We start from the raw sequence: 23,905 nt of genomic DNA, 5'->3' as shown, positions 1-23,905 counted from the left end.
TAGCACATGCTACATTGAAAGACAGGCTTTGTTCAATTTACAATTACTTTCTGATAACCCTTCAGATTTCAATGAAGGAAAGCAAATAGCAGTGGATTTTTTCTTCAATAAATGTCCTAATCTTTGTAGCCCTTTACACTCGTACCTGTATATGGATTGAAAATGACAGATTTGGGCACTAATAAGTGCCTAAATTGGAATGCAGTTACTGTACAGTAACATGCTATACATGACATCAGAGCTCTGGCTCTGAACTTCACAGTGCTGTATGGGTTTTGACTGACAGCCGTTCTGAACTTGAGCAACACGCGTGCCAGAGGTCTCCTCAATCACTCCCAGTAATTGGGCAACTTTTACAAATACTTTGTTGTCTGAGTGAGGGAAATTATGTAAATGAAGATGAATCAATGTATTCTGAAAGACGAGATGTTGAGGAATATAAGAAATACAGCTTTGATGTCATACGAGCAACACAAACATCCATGAGACCAAATGTGAACTTCACATTTCCAAATCATAAAACTGTGTCAGTGTTTATGATCACTTTGTTTGATGTATAGTTAGTTACCAGATGACATGGCATCATACCCTGATTTTTTTAACAGAAAGAGACGATTTGTTTGTTGGGAAGAATATTTGCCGCAGTACACACACCTGAATGCACTCATGAATATTTTCTGTGCGTACCAAGATTACAATCCGTTTCTCTGAATTGTCTTGTGAAAGCCTAACACTGTAAGATGTTATCTTATAACTTAGCTAGTCATGTAGGCAATAGAACAAGCTTTCAAATCATGCCCACCTGACCCAGATTGCGATTTATAATGGACCGTTTTTGGATTGCGTAAACAACAACAGTAATTGTGTGATGGCAGGAATGCAGGGTTGTGTTCCAAACTAAACAACTACAAGTGTGCTTGCTCTAGTTCCTCAACAGCACAGCTAGGAGAGCTAAACAAAATCATTCTGGTTGAAGACTCTTCTTTGACTCATAAAAGTGCATTGAAAATGCTTAGGAACTGTGCACACTTTGGAGAGGTGTGTGGCCACTTAGTCCTCTCGAACCTACTCACTCAGACCCTTGTAATTTTGGGGGGGTCTTATGTTACACCTGCCCCATATTCTCCAGGAATAGTCTTATCATGTTACAGAATGTATCCAGAGTAGTTTTAGATTTTGTTATCAAGAAATGCGTCAAAAAGTACAGTAAATGTAAAATGCACAGAAAATAAAGTGTAATGTTTGGATTCAGTCTTGTGTCAGGTGAACTGTTGCATCCTCACCTTTGATCTAATAATTTTCCCATCATCTCCAAGCTGTTCCCTTTCAAATGCAACCATGGTTATGGATATGCATTTCATATAATTTATATTGTACACACACACACACACACACACACACACAAGTATTTGAACCCACGTTTACCATGTTTATTATATTAAAGACACATTCATTCTCCTCTACTATATAAGTAGGACAGGGTGACATCCCGCCAACTTTGAGAAAAAACACTTTATATCAGTTGTCTCGAGATGGCTATGCATATTCATGAAATTAGGCTAGTAGCATAGTATCTCTCTCCATTGCATTCAGGCGTTAACAAATCTCATCGAATATTCAAAACGGGATTACAATAATGCTATGTATCCACCAATCCAAAGAAAGGATAGGCGGGAGCTAGACAGCCCGCAGTTCCACTTTGTGGACAACTGATGTACCACAACAATCATGGCGGCGCTGTTTGTCTGCCTTCGGATTCAGAAAACGGAGAGAGCCGAACCATCTTCGTTCCTAGGAAAATCTTGTATGTAAACAAGGTCAGTCATACTGCAGCACAGTCAACTTGTTCTCCAGTAGAATTACTCCTGTGTATAGAAGACACCAATCGGCTTACATTACAACATTGTGACAGGTATGTCTAACAAGTTTGTACGACTCAACTGCATGATTGTGTCAAATTTGCCATAAAATATAATAAATTAATTTCGATTGCATGAAAGTCCATAGACGTCACATAACAGCATGGCATTGTTTAGTGTCGCAAAAATAACTTAACTATCATGCATAGTGCAAAATTCGACATGTTGCAATGTCAACCAAGGATATATAGGATCAAGCTCTCTGGCAGTGCCGCAAAGTCACACGACCCTACTCATTACTTTGTGCGCAGACTGCGTGTGTCTAGACTGGTCTGTAACTGGGTCACTGTCACTCAAACAAAATATGTAATACACATAGGCCTACTCTGAATACCTGAACAATGTTTCCTGTTTTTGTTTTCATGATTTAATTTGCCTACTCACATTTTTGTTGCATTGTATTCCACTTCCTTCCATTGTATTTATTTGTATTCTATTAAAGGTTGACATGAGTTTACCATTAATTTTATAACAAATGCCACCTGGTTTTGCGCTCCACAATGTGAGCTGATGAATATGCATTTCATTTATCAATATTATTATTATTTTGCGCCAATCATTATTATTTGGTCTATATTGTGCTTGCCATCCTCTATCTGTTTGTGCTTGGCTGTATCAGGACCATAAACCCTGTTTGGAAGTCCTCCTACGTAATCTGCTAAGGGCTTCAGTGGCACACTGACCTAACTCACGTGCCACATTTACCCTGCTGCTGACAGCAGACTTACTGGCTTAGCCCACAAGGTGTGTGTTTGTGTGTGTCATGGAAAAACAAAGGCCAAACACATTACTGCTGGCAGATGAGACAGCAGCAAAGAGCATGCAGGGCCAGTCACGTTACAGAGGACCAAGTAACCTCTGCTCTGACTCATCACTGATCCTAACCAAGTTACTGATCAGTTGATGCCCCAGGCTCTAAAAGTGGGTAGGATCCCATGCTTACCTCACAATGATAATATGACTTTAATAACATCCACACAATAACTAGGTCAGAGTATCATTAAAGATACCAAAGGGGAGGTATTCTTCATGTTATGATATCCACAGAGGTGTTGCTGTTATGATTTGGTCCAGTACGATTAGCCATGTGTTGCCTGTCCTCCGCACGATGATTCATGATTTAAAGCAATCTTCTTAACAGGGGAGCTGCGTTACTCCTTTGGCCATGATGCCAATGTCTTTTATCTTGACTCGGGGCAGAATATAGGGCAGTAGGGTGGAACAGCTGACACATTTCTAATGAAAGTAGGGCAGGGGTAGTTTTAGATTTCAAACCATTTGAGTCCCCTTAGAGTATTTAGGTGGTCCTGCTACCACTGAATCAGATTAGTGGTGTGGTTTTAGTTCAGCAGTAGCACCTGTATACCTGAAATCCTTACACGGGTAGTGTATATTCTGTCAAGTAGAGGTTCCCTGTCTGTCAAGGTACATTTATAATGCTATTTCATCTGTCTTTTTCTTTGTAGAGTCTCAGCACAGTTTCCAAGATGATGCAGTGTTTCCACTTTATAGTCGAGCCGGTCAAGAACATCACAGCCAAGCTTAAGGTACAGTAGGTCAAACTCCTGTCATGCATTACAAATCCTCCAAACAACAAAAACACCATTTACATGTTTTTTTGTTCAAATCTTTTTTGCTACGGTCAGAGATTTTATCATAAAGGAAAGTCACCTTGAAACGGCTGTGGTGGGGTTGTCATGGTAGCGTCACCAGTCACATGCTTACTCAAGTAGATAGGTTTTAAATTGTTCCTGTAGTTTGATTTAATTACCTATTGATTTATATTTAAAACAAATTAAATCAAAGCTGATGGGTCCTTTTCTGGGTTGACCTTATTACTTTCTAAACCACTAGTAAAACACTCATTTCTGTCCTAAATCTGTTTCCTCTTTTCCTAATATTTATATTTCATTGCTACATTCTATGTGTTCTATGGCAAACTCTTTTCATTCTTTTTTTTTTGTCTGTCAGGAATCTCGCAAGAGGGCGAAGAATGAAAAGCGAGAGCCACTGGAAGAGAATCAGCTGTTTATAGTGGAGCTGGCTAGAGATCTCAATCGAGTGTGCCAGGTACACTGAAATATATACACACCTTTTGTAACATCCATTATACAAGTATCCACTGTCAGGTCTAGTTTGGAGGATAAACAAGTATCCTAAATCCCCCACTTGTCTATGCCCTCTCTGCAGAGGTCTGAGGTGCTGGAGAACATCTTGAAACTAGAGGACATCTGGCCCACTCCTCTTTGCAGGGCCTTCATCCTGGAGTGGGCATCTCTGCTGGAGAGCAAGGTATGGAGAGCAGGAGCCAATATACTGTAACAGCTATTAATATATACTGTATAGCTTGCAGGTGACTTTCTCCAAACACGTGTTGAATGAGTCTTCACCTGTTGTCAGCAGAATAGGCCCATGCAGTCGGATGGCTGGCCAGAGGAGAGCGAGTGGAGGGAGCAGGACCTGTTCAGTGAGAATGAGATGGAGAACGCTAAGAGGACCATCATCAACTGGACCAAGGACCTGAGAGCCCAACCTGAGCAAAGTGTGTGGCCTGGGGAGGCTGTGGCTCAAGTTCTGGAGGACCTCCAGGCTGCATGGAGGAGTCGCCACATGCCCAACCTCCTTACAGCCATGGAACTGCTCATGTGGGTCTTACTGACACAGGGCCTGGACAAGGTGGGGGCCTCCTTAAATATCAATTGTCCCCCTTTAATTTATTTTAATGTATATTCATGTTAACAGCTCTGATATTTACCAAAGCCGCTTTTCTCCCTCTCCATCTTTGTGCTTGCAGGAAGCCATCCCTCAACAGTGGCTCATATGGAAGCAGAGGACTCAGAAGATAGGTGCTGCCCACTACATTCCTCACTCAGGTATGCGATGCCTTGGACAGGCATTGACAGAGCCAGGTGTGATGTTCACAGAACGTATTGTTAATTTGACCATTTTTTGTTACTAATCTTATGTATATTCCAGTATGGGACTGGATCTCTAATGCAGCAGTGGAGATTTCCCTTGACCTGGACACGGCCAACCCTGACCTGCTGATCTCCAACGACGAGAAGAAGATGCGCTGCGGCTTCGAGAGAAAGGATGTGCCAAACTACCACCAGCGATTCGATGGCTGGTGGTGCGCCACAGGGGTGGAGGGTTTCAACTCTGGCCGCCACTACTGGGAGGTGGAGGTTGGGGAGCGGGACTTTCGGCTGGGTGTGGCCAAGGAGTCAGCCCTGAGGAAGGGCTTCAAGTCCCTGAACACAGATACGGGCTACCTGACCCTGCGCCTGGAGAGGGGCACGGAGCTCAAGGCCCTGACTGTGCCCTTCACTGCCCTGCCGCCTGGTCTCATCCCCCGCAAGGTGGCCGTCTACCTGGACTACAAACAGGGCCAGCTGTCCTTCTATGACGTAGACAGCCGCTCCCACATCTACACCTACAATGAGAGCTTCAACGAGAAGCTGTTCCCTTTGTTCGGCACGACGGAGATCATTAAGGACCTGGTGATCAAGTCCCCTGGGAGCAAGGCCTATTGCCTCTGTCCCTCCCTGTGCCTGTGGGGCTGAACTTTCCCTCTTAACACCATCCCTCCACCCTATGGTTACCCTCTCACCACTCCTGTAGAGTAATCAGAACCTTCATTACTGTAAAGAACTAGACCATCATGATATTGGATAGCTATGTGACCACTGATGCTGCTGCTTCTATGTGATTCTTTCTGCCTCTTCCTTACTCCAGTTATGCTATGCACTCACATGCTCTGTATTTTCGTACATTTGAAAGAATACCGTAGTATTATTGTAATCTATTGTGAAATATTAATCCTGCAATAACAATGCACTTTCCGTGATGAATAAATATACGAAACTCAAAGGTTCTACTTTTAGTGCTGTGTTTTATTGAAGTCCTTCAAATTTGATCATGTTATTGAAGAACACTGTGATCTGAAAAAAAACAACACAATAACTATTTCATACTGAACTGTACAATGTCATAAGGTAATCCTGTTATGAAGCTTAGAAGTTCTAGATTTGTTTACTTACCAAGTGGGGGTGTTGATGAGAAGACCTCCTCCTTCTCCTCCTCCTCCTCCTCATAGACCACTATGACAGCACAAAAATACCAGGTATCATTTGAATTGAACTTAAAGCCAAATAAAAAGCAGAGTCCCAGAATTGACATACAAATAGTTTCTGATTAATATTTATTTTCTTGCCATTCTCTCGACAATAACATCATTTTCTCATATCTCAATTACTTACATGTCAAATGCTGTCCAGAAATGAAGAGGGGGCCCTGCCCAGAGCGAAGGTTGAAGATGACAGGTGGGATGAGCTCAAACCCACTGAAACTGACCATAGGTTGGCACATAGGGTGAAGTGTGGCAATGGGCACTGGCTTGCAGCATTCCCCAACTCTGTCCTGTACCTCCACCACATGCATCTCCTTACTGGCCTCTGCACTCAGACACATCTATACACAAGGGGAGCAGAGATTAGGGGTTGGGCTGTCATTGGACTATGTTTATTTTTCAAAGTGATTTCAAAGTCAAAGTGATCTCTGCTAATGGGGTGTGTGGAGATGGACTAAAGACTTGAACAGACTGACCGTTCGGATAAAGAACTGATGCTCCAACAAATCCTCCGCTATTTCAAACACTGCCTTTCTCTGGGTGTCATTAAGCTCACAGCCTAGTCAGAGGAGAGAGGAGACCCTGGGTTTACAATACATTGTTGTGCATCTAGGTCACCAATTTCAAACCATCTCAAAGTGGCATTAACCTCAGTTACATACCCCAGAGCACACAGACAGTGTCAGAAACAGAGGGTGAAAGGGAGAGATCCATGGAGATGAAGTGGAGTGGAGTTATCCTCTTAATATTCTGCAATCCTTTGTCTCTTCTCTCCCTGCTTTATTGATAAATAAATCAGGGTTTTTGATTGTGTCAGTGTTTTTGGTTTGGGTGTTGATAAAGTGGTCTATGGAGGTCACCAAATTCAATTAGAACTCAAACGTAAATTGTAACTCACCTCACTGAACAAGACAACAAAACAATTCTAGCATTAAAATCTGTCCTGGCCTGGGTCGTGCTAATCAGGTGCTAATCACAGCGCATTCGACTCTCATTGGCCAGGAAAACAAAGGCGTGTACCCATGGATGATGTTGTTGAGTTGTGTGTGTTTAAAGTTTTTTGCACAAAACATAAACAGATCTGTTTCGGGCATTTGACATTAAATAAAAATCAATATTTAAAAGAAAACCGTAGATAAAATATGTTTATAGAGATTCACTGGTTAAAATATGGCTTCCTTTATTATGTGCCGACTGGCATGATGTCATCGATACGCGACGACGAGAGAATGAAGTTTGTTGTCAAGTTGGACGTTTTTCTGGATAAGAGATGACTTCCATTAAAAAGGCGTTAAAAAACAATTTTGGGTTCGATCAGCAAGTTCCGATCCCAGAAGCAGGAGGACGTTGTTACAGCAGTTGTTAAAGGTGAGACCATAATAGACATGTTGAACTTACAATAACTTACCTATGAACGGCTCATTGGCTGTTACCTACTACTAGCTAGCACGATCAGTTATTGTCATTAAACATATCTGAGTAATGCCGTTGCCCAAATCCGACTGTCGGTGGAATATTGTAAATTACTGCCCCTGTTGTGTGCAGGTGACGGGGATGTTTGTGTGTGCATGCCCACCGAGGCAGGGAAGTCCCTCTGCTACCAGCTTCCTGCAGTGTTGGCTAAGGGTATTTATTACCTTGGTCATATCCCCTCTTATCGCTCTCATCCAGGTCAGTCTCTCTTCTTTAGTATTTTCTTCTGTTGTGTAATTTGTCCTGATTACATGATTGATTCTGATATAGAATTGAGCTATCTTTAACTGCATAGCTAGCTATGTATTTAGGTTTATTCAATGATGATCCCTTTCTCTGTATCTACCATAACAGGACCAAGTGGACCACCTAAGGGACCTGAACATTCCTGCATGCTCCATCAACTCCAAGCTCCCTGCAAGGGAGCGCTGTCTGATCCTGGCCGATCTGGAGAGTGAGAGCCCCAGGTTGAAGCTGCTTTACATCACCCCAGAGATGGTGGCCTCCTCTGCCTTCCAGCCTTGCCTTACAGGCCTGCTCTCCCGGAGCCTCCTCTCCTACCTGGCTGTGGACGAGGCTCACTGTGTCTCCCAGTGGGGGCATGACTTCAGACCAGACTAACTCAAACTGGGCAGTCTGCGTGCCTGTCTGCCCGGGGTACCCTGCGTGGCGCTGACAGCCACGGCACCCCAGAAGGTGCAGGAGGACATAGCAAAGTCCCTGAGGCTGCGATCACCGCTGTCCTTTGCCACACCTGTGTTTCGCAGTAACCTGCATTATGAGGTGGTGTACTGGAGAACCCCTACAAGCACCTGCATGCCTTCATCAGGGAGGCCCTGACCATGGGGGAATGCCCCAAAGGACAGGTTGGTGGACTAGATTCCCCTCTGACTCTCTCTTATATGCAGTATCTCTTCCTACTCTATCTAATGGATGGTGTAATCAGTTAGGACTGGGCGATGTGGCCTAAAAATCATGTCTATTTTTTATTATGGGCGATTCACGATATATATCTAGATTTAATGGTCAAATACACTGCATTTCAAACAGTCAGCAATAACCTAATGAATTCAGGGCTTGTGATATTATACCTAGGGTTAATATAAGCCTTCCACAACCATAAAACCCACTAATAATGTAATTATTTTATCAAAATAGTTTAACCTGCTATTTTGCAATATTCACTGATCTGGCTGAAAATGCCCGTTTTGTAACAAACTGAACATAAATTTACCAGAATCAGTGTTCATTGATTCTCTGGTTTTAGTAGTGTCTCCTCTGCATGCAATTTGAGGAGTTGAAAGGTTAACTTCTCCTCTATTACAGTAAAATCATGGATGGTGTAATCAGAGTAATGTATTTCGGTGTCCTTATGACCGTTTCTGTTGGAATAAACCTTAAATGCAAATAGAGAGTTGAAACCACTTATCAGGGAAGAAGTGATCTGTCATCTTTGTGCGTGTGTGTGTGTGTGTGTGTGTGTGTGTGTGTGTGTGTGTGTGTGTGTGTGTGTGTGTGTGTGTGTGTGTGTGAGAGAATGGGAAGGTGCATAGAAGGAGCAAAGGAGAAAAGACCAAAAAGAGAAAAAGCAGACGTAAACGGTCATAAAATACAAAAAGTGATTGTTGCGATACAGGCATTTGGAAAATTGCGCTAAAACATAAATTCAAATGAATTCAATATGTCATCCAGCCTTATAATCAGTGCATGGTACTTAGCTTGGGATATTTATCTGTATGTCTTTCTTCAGGGTTGTGGAATTGTGTACTGTCGGACCAGAGAAGGCTGTGAGATGGTGGCTTACCAACTGACTAAGCTGGGAGTCCAAGCCTTACCATGCAGGTGAGACATTCCTCAAGGGCTTACAAACATTGTGGGGTAGGATGGTAAATGGTAAAGTTTAATAAAGACAAGAATCAAGCAGATTATTTTATTGATGGAGAGACGAGACATAACAAAGTGGGCGGCATAAATCTTGACCTTTAACTCCTGCTCGGGGCGAGACGGGTTGCCCTCTTCCTGCAGGATGTACTACTCCCCCCAGTTACTACCAGGAATCTGGGCATGCGGGGTGAGACGGGCTGCCCTCTTCCTGCAGGACGTACTACTCCCCCCAGTTACTACCAGGAATCTGGGCGTGCGGGCGAGACGGGCTGCCCACTTCCTGCAGTACATACTACTCCCCCCAGTTACTACCAGGAATCTGGGCGTGCGGGGCGAGACGGGCTGCCCACTTCCTGCAGGATGTACTACTCCCCCCAGTTACTACCAGGAATCTGGGCGTGCGGGGTGAGACGGGTTGCCCTCTTCCTGCAGGATGTACTACTCCCCCCAGTTACTACCAGGAATCTGGGCGTGCGGGGTGAGACGGGTTGCCCTCATCCTGCAGGATGTACTACTCCCCCCAGTTACTACCAGGAATCTGGGCATGCGGGGTGAGACGGGCTGCCCACTTCCTGCAGTACATACTACTCCCCCCAGTTACTACCAGGAATCTGGGCGTGCGGGGCGAGACGGGCTGCCCACTTCCTGCAGGATGTACTACTCCCCCCAGTTACTACCAGGAATCTGGGCGTGCGGGGTGAGACGGGTTGCCCTCTTCCTGCAGGATGTACTACTCCCCCCAGTTACTACCAGGAATCTGGGCGTGCGGGGTGAGACGGGTTGCCCTCATCCTGCAGGATGTACTACTCCCCCCAGTTACTACCAGGAATCTGGGCATGCGGGGTGAGATGGGCTGCCCTCTTCCTGCAGGACGTACTACTCCCCCCAGTTACTACCAGGAATCTGGGCGTGCGGGCGAGACGGGCTGCCCACTTCCTGCAGTACATACTACTCCCCCCAGTTACTACCAGGAATCTGGGCGTGCGGGGCGAGACGGGCTGCCCACTTCCTGCAGGATGTACTACTCCCCCCAGTTACTACCAGGAATCTGGGCGTGCGGGGTGAGACGGGTTGCCCTCTTCCTGCAGGATGTACTACTCCCCCCAGTTACTACCAGGAATCTGGGCGTGCGGGGCGAGACGGGCTGCCCTCTTCCTGCAGGACATACTAATCCCCCAAGGACCGGGAGCAGTTGAACTTCCTCATCCGCAATGAGGTGGCCCGCAAACAGGTTACGTGTAGACTACACTGTCAACCTGCCTCACAGGCTTGTTATTAGTATAGACATATGATGGTGCTGTAAATGCATGGGGATTGCAATTGGTGTGTAGAGTGTTCAAATCGTTTTATGTTTGTTTATTTAACTTTGAGCGAATGATTGTGTGACTTCTCTGCAGGCAAAGCGTGGCTCCGAGAAAGATCAGGACAAGGCTTCCATCACAGACTTCGAGGCCATGGTGTCATTCTGTGAGCAAGAGGGGTGAGTGTTATAAAACACAGGGGTTCCCAATCTTTTACACTCAGGCCCCCCCTTCCAGCATTAGGGAACATCTATCGCTCCCCCTGCGCTCGCGCGCCACGTCTATTTCTGTGACCACAAGCACTGTTCATGACACACCCCTCTTGTTGGAGGAGAGAAGATTTTGCAGGTTTATAAGCTTACAATATTTCCTGCAAATCTAAAAAAAAAATCATGGTGTGCAGAGAAACCTGTATGTTTTGTCATGTGATATTTGAGTGACTCACATTACAAAAAAATCAACAGGCTAGTTGATCTGGACATTTCTGACAAGTTATAAATGGCTCTCTAAAAGGTCTGCAATGACTGAGAAACTGATGATGCACTACATAATTATGAAATTGCAACTTGTGCATTCTATTATTTAAATGTTCAAGAGTGTGTGTGTGGGGGGCACAGCAGCAGCCCACAGTTTGGGAACTCACTACAATCATCTGCATTTTTGTTTTATTTCATGCAAGAGATATAAAAGCGTATTGCACTATTTTAGGCAGCCTAAGAAAATGCTTTTTCAGAAGGAAGAGATGCCCTTTTTAACCTATGCAACAACTATACGGAAATGACAGCATTACTCTTTTTCTGTTTTTGTGTATAACTGTGAAGCATATTACAAGGCTTCCTCACTGCCTCAGTTCCATGTTTGTACAGCAGAGGGCAGGCATGGTCCTCTGAATCGCCTGAGGAATGAGATAATGGCTTGTTTTTGCTGAACTAATGCTGTGTTCACGTGCTAGTCGGAACTAGGAAACAGACTTTTTCGACTTGCTAACTGGTTGTAGTTATCCACGTGCAGCGTTCAACCAGTTAGCAAGTCGGACATTTCTGAGTTTCCTAGTTTCATCTAGCACTTGAACAAGGCAATAAAGGAAAGGAAGTCCTTTACATAGAAGACATATGGCAACACTCTCACACAGTGTTTGGCAAGATGCCTCCATTTAAGTGAGTTGTTGATGGAAACTGCAGAGGGCTCTTTCTTAGAGTCTCTGAGCCAGTGGCAGAGGTTGAGTTGACACCCATACATCCTAGAACTGACAGACATTCATCTCCCCAAGCAGTCTCCTGTGCTTCTATTGGGATCTTTTAGCTACATGTCCAGTTGTTTGTATTACTTGATGCCTTTGTGTGTGTGTGTGTGATTCCATGCTCCTGTGTTCCTTGTGTCCTTGTGTTGTGTGGATCAGTTGAAGCCGTCCTAGAGGTCTAGTCTTGTCCATCTCTCACGTCAAAGACTGCTTTGTTAGCCAGCAGAGCCCAGGGATGCCCCTTGGAATGTTGATACTCCTGAAAGCCTGGAAGCCTGGCCTGTTTTGCTGCTTCTCAGGGAGGCTCTGTGTGTGTTTTATATGGAGGTGTGTTGTTCAAGGGCCGGGCTCCTTTATAGATGGGCTCCACACCCTCCCCATGGGTCCTCCTCATTCCTCCGTGGTTAATAGGCCCATAGAGTGCTTCTCCAGAATGTCTCTCCTGGTGATATAGTGGTGACAGAGGGTTTTCAGTTCACACCTCTCTGCATGGGTCCTCATTCTTCTGGGGTTTAGAGGTCCATAGAGTGCCTGTTTATAATGTCTCTCCTCATTATTGGGGGAAGTGGGGATTGTCTCAGGTTAGCTGACTATGTGGGCCCTTGGTTCTGGTTCTGTGACAGCAGCAGCACGTCAAACAGGTCATCAGCAGCATGAGCAGGAAGACCACTAGGAAAGAACACACCTTTTATAGTAGCTAGCCTACATATTTGAATTTTGTCCAGACAGGATGATTGATTTCACACTATCTAAAGTGTGAAATCAATGAAAGACCCAACTTTCAGCATGACAATGATCCCAAACACACCGCCCGGGCAACGAAGGAGTGGCTTCGTAAAAAGCATTTCAAGGTCCTGGAGTGGCCTAGCCAGTCTCCGGATCTCAACCCCATAGAAAATCTTTGGAGGGAGTTGAAAGTCTGTGTTGCCCAGCAACAGCCCCAAAACATCACTGCTCTAGAGGAGATCTGCATGGAGGAATGGGCCAAAATACCAGCAACAGTGTGTGAAAACCTTGTGAAGACTTACAGAAAACGTTTGACCTCTGTCATTGCCAACAAAGGGTATATAACAAAGTATTGAGATAAACTTTTGTTATTGACCAAATACTTATTTTCCACCATAATTTGCAAATAAATTCGTTAAAAATCCTACAATGTGATTTTCTGGATTTTTTTTCTAATTTTGTCTGTCATAGTTGAAGTGTACCTATGATGAAAATTACAGGCCTCTCTCATCTTTTTAAGTGGGAGAACTTGCACAATTGGTGGCTGACTAAATACTTTTTTGCCCCACTATACATACATACATACATACATACATACATACATATGTGTGTGTGTGTGTGTGAGAGAGGTGTAGCTTACCGATAAAGAGGACGAGGACAGCGAAGGCCCCCATCTCCAGAGGGCTGGCGGTGGGGAGACCCTGCAGTTTGGCCCAGAGCTTCTGTAGCAGGGTAAGCATCTCCTCCCTGGCATCCATCATGTCCCTCACACTGAGGGTGGGTGCAACTCTGTAGTATCTGGGTGCAGGTTGTGTGATGTGACCACTTTGCTGAAGCCACAAATAAAGGGATAAAGTGGATGAAAGATGGATTATTGATTATTAATAATGGATAATTATTACAATATATTGTTAGAATTATTAGAATCTTGGCATTTGTTTCATTCCTTATTCTTCACCCATAATGGACTGTGAGTCTAGAAGTCAGAGATGCTGTATGTTACTGTCTAACTCTGTAGATGACCTGACACCAATGGAATGTTGACAGACCATTGTGTTCATCCTTGAATATATAGGCGAGCTGCTAGTGCATGTGTTTCTGATGAGTAGGTAGGACAGAGCGAAATCAACTGATTCCAGCTCCTCCTATAAGAAAGAGGAGGATTGTGTCTGTTCCAGGCTTACTAGAGTAATTCTAGGGCTCTCCCAGCAGCATGGCTGTGGACTGACACACCACCGTTATCACAACTGTCATGAGACCGAGAGGAGGCTCCCACTGGCTGACTGTATAAAGGGAGGACTTTTATCTATGTTATTTCAAGGGCAGACACTGATATTTGACTTGTTGTGTGTTAAAATATTTTCTACGTTTCTGTCTATTCATTATGCACAAATGAGTAGGACATATGTTGCTGTTGCTATGGGAAAGTATGTTCCCTATAAACTGTGAACAGCAGTTGGGTGTGACAACTGATGCCAAGACAGGATCCTGTTCATATGAATTATCTCATGATCATCCCTTCACAGTTCTCCTCCTCATCACACTCTCTTTATCTTCTTCTCTCTAGCTATGCACCTAAACCACAGTGTTACTTCTCCTCTCCCAACCCTGATCACACTGTAGGCTACTTGATTACATTACATGTCAGTTCTCTTCATCACAACACTAGATTGACTTGGATTAGGATAGAATTTAATGTATTGATTCTATTAAAGGGGAAGTCTTTAGAAAAATGGAATAGTGCTTCAATTCATTTGACAGTAAAATGTTTTATTGACTATAGTTGTGGCATGTAAAACAGATACCAGACTGTTGGCTCAGTCTCTTTGTCCTGTTGTCTGTGTCCCTTTAAAGAGATTCTGTTCCTGTTGTGTTGCTGGACCAGACCGAGTCCATCGTGGTGGAATGTGTTCTGGCCAATGTATTTTGTATGAATTCCGCTGACAATAGTTTTTACTTTAGTGCTGTTTCCCACAGCTGCTCTGTCTCTCTCTCCCAGGTAGACTCCCACCAGCTGGTGTGGTGATAGATCCCAGTCAGACTGGGCTTTCACCAGTCTCCGGTTTCATGGCTAGGCCGGGGGGTATGGGAGCAAGTCTTCCCACAGTAGTAAAGTCTAGCTAAATATTCAGCTGTTAGAAATATCATTATGATAATGACATACAGGAAGAGTGCTCCCCTTCTAGAGCTGTTCCAACTCTGGTCCACACTGTGTTCACATGTAAATAGCCTCCCTATTAATACACAGCTGGAATACACTGATGACAACTAAATTACACTCTTCACATTCTTTTGGTTAGGCTATAAAGTATGCTAACACTGTTATTCTGGCCTGTATTTGCATGAATATAGGCTACATGTACACACTCACAACCACCATACACTCACCTGAACTGTATGGGTAGTTTGCAGATATGCAACAGAGTAAATAAAGGTGCTAAACTGTGCTTGTCTAACGAAGATAATCAGTGAGTGATGTAACAAGCACCAACACCTACCTGAGTGAGTGTGGAGAGCGAGTTCCCTGTGTGTTGCTGGGTGAGTTGGAGCCAGCAGTGAGACAGAGGTGGTGACCTCGCCTCCTCGACCCAGCGGTCTTTTCAGGATTAGGGTTAGCAGAGATAAGTCCTCAAGTAGCGATTAGCATCGAAGCCAAGAGATGACCAAAACCCCACCCGCTGCACTGCTGTCCTCTGTACAGTCTGTTCTGGGTTTCAGAAAGGAAACAAATCGGGCTCGAAGTGAGCTTTCTCCAGCTGTCATTGGTTTGCTTTCCACCGTCTCTTGCTCCACTCTTACTCTCTCCTTTTATTCTTGCTTCTCTCCCAGTTTGTAGTAGCTGTTGTCGTCTCTTGGTGCCAGTGGAAAAGGCAGTGGTTGTGCAATAGCAACACTGTTTATCTCCACTTACAAAGGACTCCTGCTGTGTTTTTGTGCTCTCTGCCTGTTGTATTAATATAGGCTAGTTCATCATCTCCTCCTTCTGCTGTGGGTCGTTTTCTTCTTCCTTCACTCCTCCTCTGGAAAGACTGTTGCTTCATGAGCTCTGTCTCTCTCTCGCTCCCTGTCTCTCTCTCGCTCCCTGTCTTTCTGTCACTCCCTGTCTCTATCTCGTTCTCTCGCTCTCTCTCGCTCTCTCTCGCTCTCTCTCTCTCTCGCTCCCTGTCTCTCTCACGTTCTCTCTCTCTCGCTCTCACTCTCTCTCTCCCCTCCTCCCTTGGTGAGACTGCCTCTTTGGTGAGACTGCCCCTTCTTTGAAAACTGTGGAGACTGGGTTTCCATCTGAGGTAGTCTTACTTTGTGTGTTATGGAGGTGTCTTGACTAGTATTCCTCCAAGAGACACTAGCCTGTATGAATGTGTGTGTGTATACATGACATAATATTGTGTATTGAGTGAAAGCGCAAGCTGTTATACAAAGAAGCGGAACAGCCATACTCTAAAGGTGAATAGACATTCAGATGTTGAAATCTATTTAAAAGTCATTTAGAACAGTAACATCCTCACCACCCATGGCCAATCTCACTCACCTACAAGTCTCCTAAATGTTGGGTTTGCTATTCAGACTAGACTCTAGGGAAGCAGTTTATTTTATAGAACCTCGTCTCTGTTTCACATTATTCAAACGAGTCATTCCACACCCACAACCCCTTTTTTCTCCTCATCAATCAAGTTTGTCAGAATAGAAGGGAGTGGTGTGTCTGAGTGATCAGAAACCGCATCCAGTTCACAGACGTATCGTTAAACGGGTGTTCTTTTACTGGAGAATACACTTCACACTCCTGCAGAGTCACTGCATTTGATTTCCATAACTGTTTGACCACACCCATTTTGATTTGAATAAAACTTTCCATACATATTTGCCCATGTTAGAAGTGGTCAGAAAGTGTCTTTTTTTTTGGGACCTGAATGCCAAAACATTCTAGCTCAGAGTTACCCATTGCTCAAAGTGGACCCGTTTTGCGTCCCCCACAATTCAATGAGACATCCATGTCTTCATTCCTGGAAAAGATAAACAGTTGAGTTTTAAATCATTTAAAAGCTTACAAAAAGGGTTGTCAATGTATTTGATAATTTCTTCGGTTGAGACACAACATGCTCTTGAATACAGGGTGGGTGTCATTTCAATCATAGAAATATAATTCATAGAATGTGCCTATCCCTTCAGACCCCTGCAATTAAGCTGATACACCATTGACATTTTAAATGTATTTAAAATGTTTACTTCCAATTCATACCATAAAGATGGCTGCTGGTCCACCCACCATTGAATGTCAACTTAAATGGGAATGTCTATTCTATGCTCTATATTTCTTTGATTTCAATAGGTTTCCTATGGAAGGTTGACAGTGTTATTTAAACAAACTGATATTCCCATTCTAGTCAACATTCTCTGATGTGTGGACCTCCAACCATTTTAAAAGTTGACATTTTTATTTTAGTCACATTTTAGTAAATGTATCAGCCCAAACATGACAACCACCCTGTATTCAAGAATATGCTGTGTCTCATGGCAGGCACAACACACAAAAACCTCAGATGAGGAAAAATAGGGTCTACGCTACAACATACGGGAAAATTAGTTTTTGCTGTTGAGTTTACACGTTTTTAGATGATTGACATCAAAGGTAAGACACGTTTTGGGAACAAATAATCAAATAGTTTGACAACCCTTTTTGTAAGCTTTTAAATTATTTAAAACTCAACTGTTTATCTTTTCCAGTGATTTTAAGACATTGATTATTTCTCATGTTATGGTGGGGTATGCAAAATAAGTCAACTTGAGCACCTATATCGCTTAAATGTTTTGGCATCAGGTTTCAAAAAGCAGTGGTCTAAAGGACTTAAGTAAAAATACTTTAAAGTACTACTTAAGTAGTTTTTTTTATTTTACTTCACTACATTCCTAAAGAAAATGTATGTACTTTTTAATCTTTACATTTTCCCTGACACCCAAAAGTAGTCCTTACATTTTGACCGCTTAGCAGGACAGGTCAGGAAAATTGTCCAATTCACACACTAATCAAGAGACCATCCCTGGTCATCCCTACTGCCTCTTATCTGCTGGACTCACGAAACACAAATGCTTAGTTTGTAAATGATTTCTGAGTGTTGGAGCATGTCCCTGGCTATCCGTAAATGTAAAAAAAAAAAAAAGATCATAATTGTGCCGTCTGGTTTGCTTAATATAAGGAATTTTAAATTATTTTGATTACTTAAGTATATTTTAGCAATTGCATTTCCTTTTGATACTTAGGTATATTTAAAACCAAATACTTTTACTCAAGTAGTATTTTACAGGGTGACTTTTACCTGAGTCATTTTCTATTAAGGTATCTTTACTTTTACTCAAGTATGACAATTGGGTACTTTTTCCACCACTGCCAAAAAGTCACTTTCTGACCCCTTCTATCATGGGCAAATATGCATGGTAAGTTTTGTTCAAATCAAAAGGGGTGTGGTCAAACAGGCATTCAAATCAAAAGGGGTGTGGTCAAACAGGCATTCAAATCAAATGGAACCACCCCTCTCTGCTCAAGTGTGATTAACATCTAGTGATAGCGAGTAGTGTCAAAGCCTTATTTGGCCAGTTGAGTTTGACCTTGTTTGATCACACGTCATGCACACACACACACACATCGATCATAGACAGTAATGGGGAATCTGTTACACAATGGTAGCTATTGATCAATGATGATCCTCTTTTGTCATTTCTCCATGACACAATCATTTTATAATTCCTCCTATTCAGCAGCATTAGCTACTTTTCTGATATCATGTACACTTTTCTGTATTGTGAGTCTTAATGAGGAATGCACAATATCTTGGCTCTGAGCATTTTGAGACGCTTTGGGCTCTACTGAGCTAATCTGTAAATGCTAGGCCTCCTAGGGTTTTGACCTCTATCATGTCTGTGCAATATGTTTGTCTCTCTCACACCTGTATTTCTGGGCTCTCTCAGCTGCCGCCCTGCCACCATCTCCAAGTTCTTTGGGGACCAGAAGCCAGACTGTGCGGGGGCCTGTGACTACTGTCGTGACCCCAAGGCTGTGCGGGCCCAGCTGGAGAAGGGGGCTACTTTGTGCACCAAGACTGGAGCAGCTCGGAGCACACAGCCCAGGGGCCCGTGACCGTGACCTCTACGCCAGGGGGAGGAAGGGCTACGGCTTTGAGAGGTCAGAAATGCAACGGTCTAGTAGCCTGGAGGCCAGTCTAAAGCAGAAATAGACTGGCATCCAGGCTAAAATGTGTTGTAGTTTTTAGTTGCTAACAGGGCAAGAGCCTGTAAGTAAGCATTTCACTGTAAGAATACCTGTTGTATTCGGCGCACGTGACAAATAAACTTTGATTTGAGATGGGGGGGGGGGGGGGTCTTCTGACTTGCTATTCATGTTTTGGTTGCACTATTTGGTTGAGTTAGAATTATTTTCAAATGTATTGTTGACTTTAAAATGTGTTTTCTAGCTGTCACTCATAGACATAGTGGGAATGCTGAGATCTGTGGTGATGTCATCTCCTCAGGCATGATGAGGAGGGCTGGGAGAGTGGAGGTGATGATGATGATGATGGCTCCGAGCATCGGAGGAAAGAGTTTGGAGATCTCTTCAAGAAACAAATGAACCTGCGCAAGGTGAAACCTCGCATTCATGTACAGTGTACATGCACAGCCCTGCTGTCATACTGTTATACACAACATCTGACTCATAAGCGTTCCATTGCTTCAGTAAACAAACCTTCATACACTGTAGCAGCTTCCTCTCTCTCCACATCTGTGTTCCAGCTGTGGTCAGCCAGGCAAGGAGGCTATGGGGCTAGGGGCCCCTGTAAGGCACCATGTGGTAAATCTCTCCCATATGTGGAGTCAAATCAGCACAACAGGGCTATTCAAATCCATACTATTAATCCTGACAAACAAAAGACGTGTTGAGTTGAGCCATTATTTTGAGACTGTTGGTTTGAGATGCTGCCAGCAACTGCATGGGGCTTGGAACACTGAAGCACTAGAAACTAGGTGAGAGAGGCAGTGGTCTAGTGCTGGAGTGAGGAATTTGAGGGGCCCTCTGTAGGTTCTCTGCTCTAACTGACAATAGAAGTGTGATGGGGGTGTCTTATTTCCCTTTGTTTACTTCTCTCTCTTTCCTCTGTAGGTGTCTGAGGGACACAAAGATTCATTTATCCCCCCAGGTGGGTTCTCTACTGTTGTAATATCAGTGTAGACAAGCAAAGTGACTGGCTAATAATACTGTTATGTGACTGAATGGGTTTGGATGTTGTGTTCAACTGTCTGCAGATGATAACTGCCCACTCAGGGAGGCCAGCAGCCAGAAAATCCCCAGGCTCACTGTCAAGGTACAGCTCTAGTATGGAAACGTCTCACACACGCGCATGCTCACATGCCTGCTCACCTACGTGCAAAGCAATATGCACATTTGCATGTTTTTGATGTTTAATGCACATGTGCTTGTGAATTCAGTGTCTCCACCATCATGAGCTCGTTAGAAACTATTTATTCATCCATAATTAAATTCTGCTTTAAATCGTTCACCCAACAAGATGCTGGCTTATCCCGGTCCCACTCTCAATCTGTGATCTAATGCACAGAGCACTGAACATCTATGTTTGCAGATCGAGGGAACAGAAAGGGGATTGTACTACCACTGTGGTTCATACATGTATTACAAGAATAGCCATTTTCAAGGAAAAAACTTAGCCCCATTTATATTTTTTTAGCGGTGTCTGACTGATTGTATGTCATGATTTTAAAATAAATTAAATAATAAATAATAATACATTAAATAAATGTATGTATAGTGTTGATTTTATTCTGGAGCTGCTACTGACCAGTTCTCCCTTGTAAAGACATGCTTTAAATCTCAATGACACTTTCCTTTTAAATAGAGGATGAAATCAAATGAATACTTCTTCACTTGCCTTTAAAAAAAAAATAGTTTTGAGGAGAGTGTGTGCCAAATGTGTGCATCAATTCCAGGCCCGGGAGCACTGTGTGGCCCTGTTACAGGAGGCTCTGAATAACCACCAGGTGGCAGCAGCACACACACACACACACACACACACACACACACACACACACACACACACACACACACACACACACACACACACACACACACAGGTACCAGTCACTACTAACCACATGCACCTAAAATACCAAGTCACTAATGCCACTGGGACAGCTGAACTGACACTTGGATTTCTTTCTTTGCCTTTTTCCCTCCCGCACCTCACCCAGCTCTGACACACTCTCCTTGGCAGTGGATATTGAACATGAGGTCTTCAAGATCACCAAGTCTTCCAACCTGTACAAAGCAGCTGTCCTGAAGAGAGTAAGTAGCTCCTGACTACTGTCTTGTTTATTGTACAACACTAAAGTCACTTTATGTATCGAGTCCTATGGAAGCTATTTTTTTTAAAGTTATTCTTTCACTCATCTAACTTCTCTTGTTCCTGAAGGTATCAGAGATGAAGAAGGGAGGGGCTGCCTCTGCAGGAGGAGGAAGAGAAAGGACCAGTGGCTCTGAGGAATCCACAGAGATAAAGACTGAATCCAAAGACGAAGCAGCCTCCTCTTCCTCCTTGACTGAGGAGCAGCAGGGCTTCATGCCTGCCTCACAGATCTACTCAGTAAGGCCCAACACCACAGCACACAGAGGACTCTGCTTTTACTTTGCCTTAGAAAATACTGTAGTGCTCCTTTATAAGCAGCAGTAATGACTAAATATGTATCTACTGGCTAATGCATTGAGACTGCCTCAGCCCATTTAGTAACAGGATGCGTCAGTGTTATTGTGAGTCAGCCTCATACTGGGTTCTATTAGTAACTAAGCATCCTTCCTTCTGTGTCTCCTTCTCTCCACCAGCTAAAGCGGAAGAGAATAGGAGCAGGTCTGAGGGGCTCCTCCAACCCCTTCCAGACTGCCAGTGAGCTGCTGAGGGCCTCTAACTGTGTGGGCTCCACTACAGGTCCAGGGGCAAACAGGGGGACAGGGAGCGGGGGCCCTGACTGCCTGGCTGGGTCCGGAGAGTCAGCCGGTGAGGAGGAGAGGGGGAAGAGGAAGGAGACAAAGACTGGAGATACAGCACCAACCATCAGCTCCTCCATCAGAGCTAAAGCCAGTGCAGTCTCTGCCTTCCTGAACAGTCCCACCAAGACAGGAGGCAAGGCCCTGAGCAAGAAGCAGAAGCTAGCAGAGGCTGCTAAGAACTCCCGCAACATTACCCAGTACTTTGGGAAGAAACCGATTGAAAAGAGTCAAGAGGTGGGGATAAGAACCAATGATGTGTCATCTCAGGCCTTTTCAATACCACCCCAGTCACTCCCCTGCTACTGTCTCCATTGATACCATCCCTATGGACACTAGTCCCATGGAAATCATCCCCACGAAACCATCCCCATTGAAACTATCCCTATGGACACCATCCCCACAGAAATCAACAACTTGGATAATGATGAGGAGGAGGTTAAAGAGGAAGCTAAACTGGACTCTATCACAGTGTAAGATGTCCCTCTGAAGTTGTAGATAGTCTTTGACTGGTTTATTCTTAGCCTCTCTCTCTCTAAACTCCTTTGTCTTATTCACAGGCAAAATGCACATGGAAACAAGGCTAAATCGTTGCTAAAACAAAGGGTATGGAGATCAATATTATATTGCCACAACAGTCTTATTGTGTCGTCCATGGTTTTTTAACAGTAATGTAATGATGACATCATTGTTAACATCTACCACATGTTCTGTGTGTGTGTGTGTGTGTCAGCTATGTGAGGACAGTGAAGAGAGGGAGGCCCTCCCCCCAGCCAAATGTAGCTGCCCCCTACAGGACAGCAGGAAGAAGGTGACCTTTAACCCAAACATCCAGGAGACTGTACTGGAGCCAGGTAGCCCAAGCAAAGCCCCCAAGCCTGTGTCTCTGAAGGAGGTGGCTGACATCGTGGTGCGCTGTCTAGACCCTTTCTATACGCAGGGCAAGTTGGCCATTAAGTTGAGGGAGAGAGGGAAGGGGCATAAGCTGTGATTAAGATATTTAGTTCTTCATTTATCACTTTTTCAAATTGTAGTATTCCAAATGTGAAATCTTCCTTGTTGTAGGAGCTATTCAAGTAATTTGCCAGATACTTGTCTCATCTACTAGCAGAGGGGAGGAGTGTCAAGGTGAGGAAGATAAACATTGTGTGTGCGCACTAGCGCAAGCTGCCTTTTCTAATAATGAACTATATTTGTGTCCACAGTGAAAAAGCAGGCCAGGAATCTGATATAGAAGTTCTTCAGCGGTGTGAAGCGCTGTGAGAGTGAAGCAGACTGGAAGCACCTGAAGGGACCACACAGCACTGAGACCGCTGAACACAGAGGGATGGGAGGAGGCGGGACTATGAACAGAAAGGTGGAGGAGGATAACAACCTGGGGGTCTGATCCCTTCATCCACTCTCTCTCTCCAACTGATTCCCTCCCTCACATCTCTCCCAGGCCGAGATACTGAGCCGTTACAGAGATGATATGCTGCTATGCTGTGTCAACTCCAGGCTCGTGCTGTCGTGGCTTGGAGAGCTGCTGTAATGGCGGCTATTAAACATGTACTGTATACAGCATGTCTGCTGGTGCTGCTATGGAACAAGTAGTCATCCCTGCTCAACGCCGAACAGAGGTGGCTCTTTGTTTGATGTTAGCACCATGTGACTAGGACATGGATGCTATGGTTATACCAGGCCAAACTCTGCTGCTACCTGGTCTGTCATTCTGCCTGACTAAAGAGGACAGACAGCTGGATGTGTAACAACCACACTAGGAGCTGTAATTTCATGTCTTTTTGTTGTTGTTTGTTATTAGTTGTTTTCATGAGATTCTCAATGAGAACTTTTGTTTATCCTGAGGAATCCCCCAAAATATTAATTTGTTTTTTCTCTTGCCCATATGGTACAAAGTTATCTTGTCTAAAAAGATCAGAGCTGGCCACATCTGCCTGTGCAGGTTGGTGACTGGGTGGGTGACTTTTCAAACATGATGGAATCCAAAGAGCACTTGATGCACCAATGGGGAAAAACTCCCAGCCATCACAGAAATGTATCCAAAAAACCCAGCCTTCACACACTATTGCTCCATGTGAGACCTGTTTACAATAAAATCTCTAACACTGAATGTCTAGTGGCTGGTACTAAATGGCTCATGGGCTGTATACAATTAGATTAAGTGGAAAGACTGTTTTATGGAGCAGCATCTTC

General features: G+C 44.0%; 3 protein-coding genes across 7 annotated transcripts; 2 read left to right on the top strand and 1 right to left on the bottom strand.

Annotated features, from left to right (window-relative positions):
* The first annotated feature begins 1,707 nt into the window (after positions 1-1,707).
* Positions 1,708-5,796, top strand: LOC110538527 (butyrophilin subfamily 1 member A1). Of its 3 annotated transcripts, none has more exons than XM_021625400.2 (7): positions 1,708-1,817; positions 3,386-3,466; positions 3,891-3,989; positions 4,110-4,211; positions 4,320-4,595; positions 4,714-4,792; positions 4,896-5,796. In XM_021625400.2, the coding sequence occupies exons 1-7, from the start codon at positions 1,713-1,715 to the stop codon at positions 5,480-5,482; spliced, it is 1,329 nt and encodes a 442-aa protein (XP_021481075.1). In that variant the 5' UTR covers positions 1,708-1,712; the 3' UTR covers positions 5,483-5,796. The 3 variants fall into 3 exon arrangements, with proteins under 3 accessions (XP_021481075.1, XP_021481078.1, XP_021481076.1); XM_021625403.2 differs by having other exon boundaries at positions 1,774-1,912; positions 4,323-4,595; XM_021625401.2 differs by having other exon boundaries at positions 1,774-1,912.
* Positions 5,792-7,601, bottom strand: LOC110538532 (nucleoplasmin). Of its 3 annotated transcripts, none has more exons than XM_021625414.2 (6): positions 7,457-7,601; positions 6,711-6,826; positions 6,525-6,607; positions 6,179-6,389; positions 5,960-6,019; positions 5,792-5,860 (listed from the first exon to the last, which is right to left on the bottom strand). In XM_021625414.2, exons 2-6 carry the CDS (start codon positions 6,760-6,762, stop codon positions 5,841-5,843), a joined length of 426 nt encoding a protein of 141 aa, XP_021481089.1. In that variant the 5' UTR covers positions 6,763-6,826; positions 7,457-7,601; the 3' UTR covers positions 5,792-5,840. The 3 variants fall into 3 exon arrangements, with proteins under 3 accessions (XP_021481089.1, XP_021481090.1, XP_021481087.1); XM_021625415.2 differs by lacking the exon at positions 7,457-7,601 and adding an exon at positions 6,947-7,402 and having other exon boundaries at positions 6,711-6,823; XM_021625412.2 differs by lacking the exon at positions 7,457-7,601 and adding an exon at positions 6,947-7,401.
* On the top strand, positions 7,251-23,811 carry LOC110538529 (ATP-dependent DNA helicase Q5). The gene is given in 16 exon segments (XM_036939533.1): positions 7,251-7,294; positions 7,529-7,679; positions 7,681-7,719; positions 7,876-8,305; positions 8,308-8,387; positions 9,272-9,363; positions 10,803-10,885; positions 18,634-18,847; positions 19,194-19,302; positions 19,963-20,021; positions 20,923-21,016; positions 21,144-21,314; positions 21,551-22,185; positions 22,273-22,318; positions 22,446-22,840; positions 22,918-23,811. Coding segments are annotated over 13 exon segments (2,046 nt in total). The 3' UTR covers positions 22,031-22,185; positions 22,273-22,318; positions 22,446-22,840; positions 22,918-23,811.
* The last annotated feature ends 94 nt before the right edge of the window (positions 23,812-23,905 follow it).

This window comes from Oncorhynchus mykiss, chromosome 12, assembly GCF_013265735.2.
Source record: "Oncorhynchus mykiss isolate Arlee chromosome 12, USDA_OmykA_1.1, whole genome shotgun sequence".
Lineage (NCBI taxonomy): Eukaryota > Metazoa > Chordata > Actinopteri > Salmoniformes > Salmonidae > Oncorhynchus > Oncorhynchus mykiss.
The sequence above is the reverse complement of the archived record's forward strand: the minus strand, read 5'-3'. Positions and strand labels throughout refer to the sequence as shown.

Excerpts from the sequence above, each read along its gene's own strand:
- LOC110538532 (XM_021625414.2), bottom strand. The coding sequence starts at position 6,762 with ATGGATCTCTCCCTTTCACCCTCTGTTTCTGACACTGTCTGTGTGCTC. Across the intron at positions 6,390-6,524 it reads ATCAGTTCTTTATCCGAACG|ATGTGTCTGAGTGCAGAGGC; the intron begins GTCAGTCTGTTC and ends CCTTGTGTATAG. Across the intron at positions 5,861-5,959 it reads CTCATCAACACCCCCACTTG|ATCACAGTGTTCTTCAATAA; the intron begins GTAAGTAAACAA and ends GTTTTTTTTCAG.
- LOC110538527 (XM_021625400.2), top strand. The coding sequence starts at position 1,713 with ATGTACCACAACAATCATGGCGGCGCTGTTTGTCTGCCTTCGGATTCA. Across the intron at positions 3,467-3,890 it reads ACATCACAGCCAAGCTTAAG|GAATCTCGCAAGAGGGCGAA; the intron begins GTACAGTAGGTC and ends TTTGTCTGTCAG. Across the intron at positions 4,793-4,895 it reads CCACTACATTCCTCACTCAG|TATGGGACTGGATCTCTAAT; the intron begins GTATGCGATGCC and ends TGTATATTCCAG.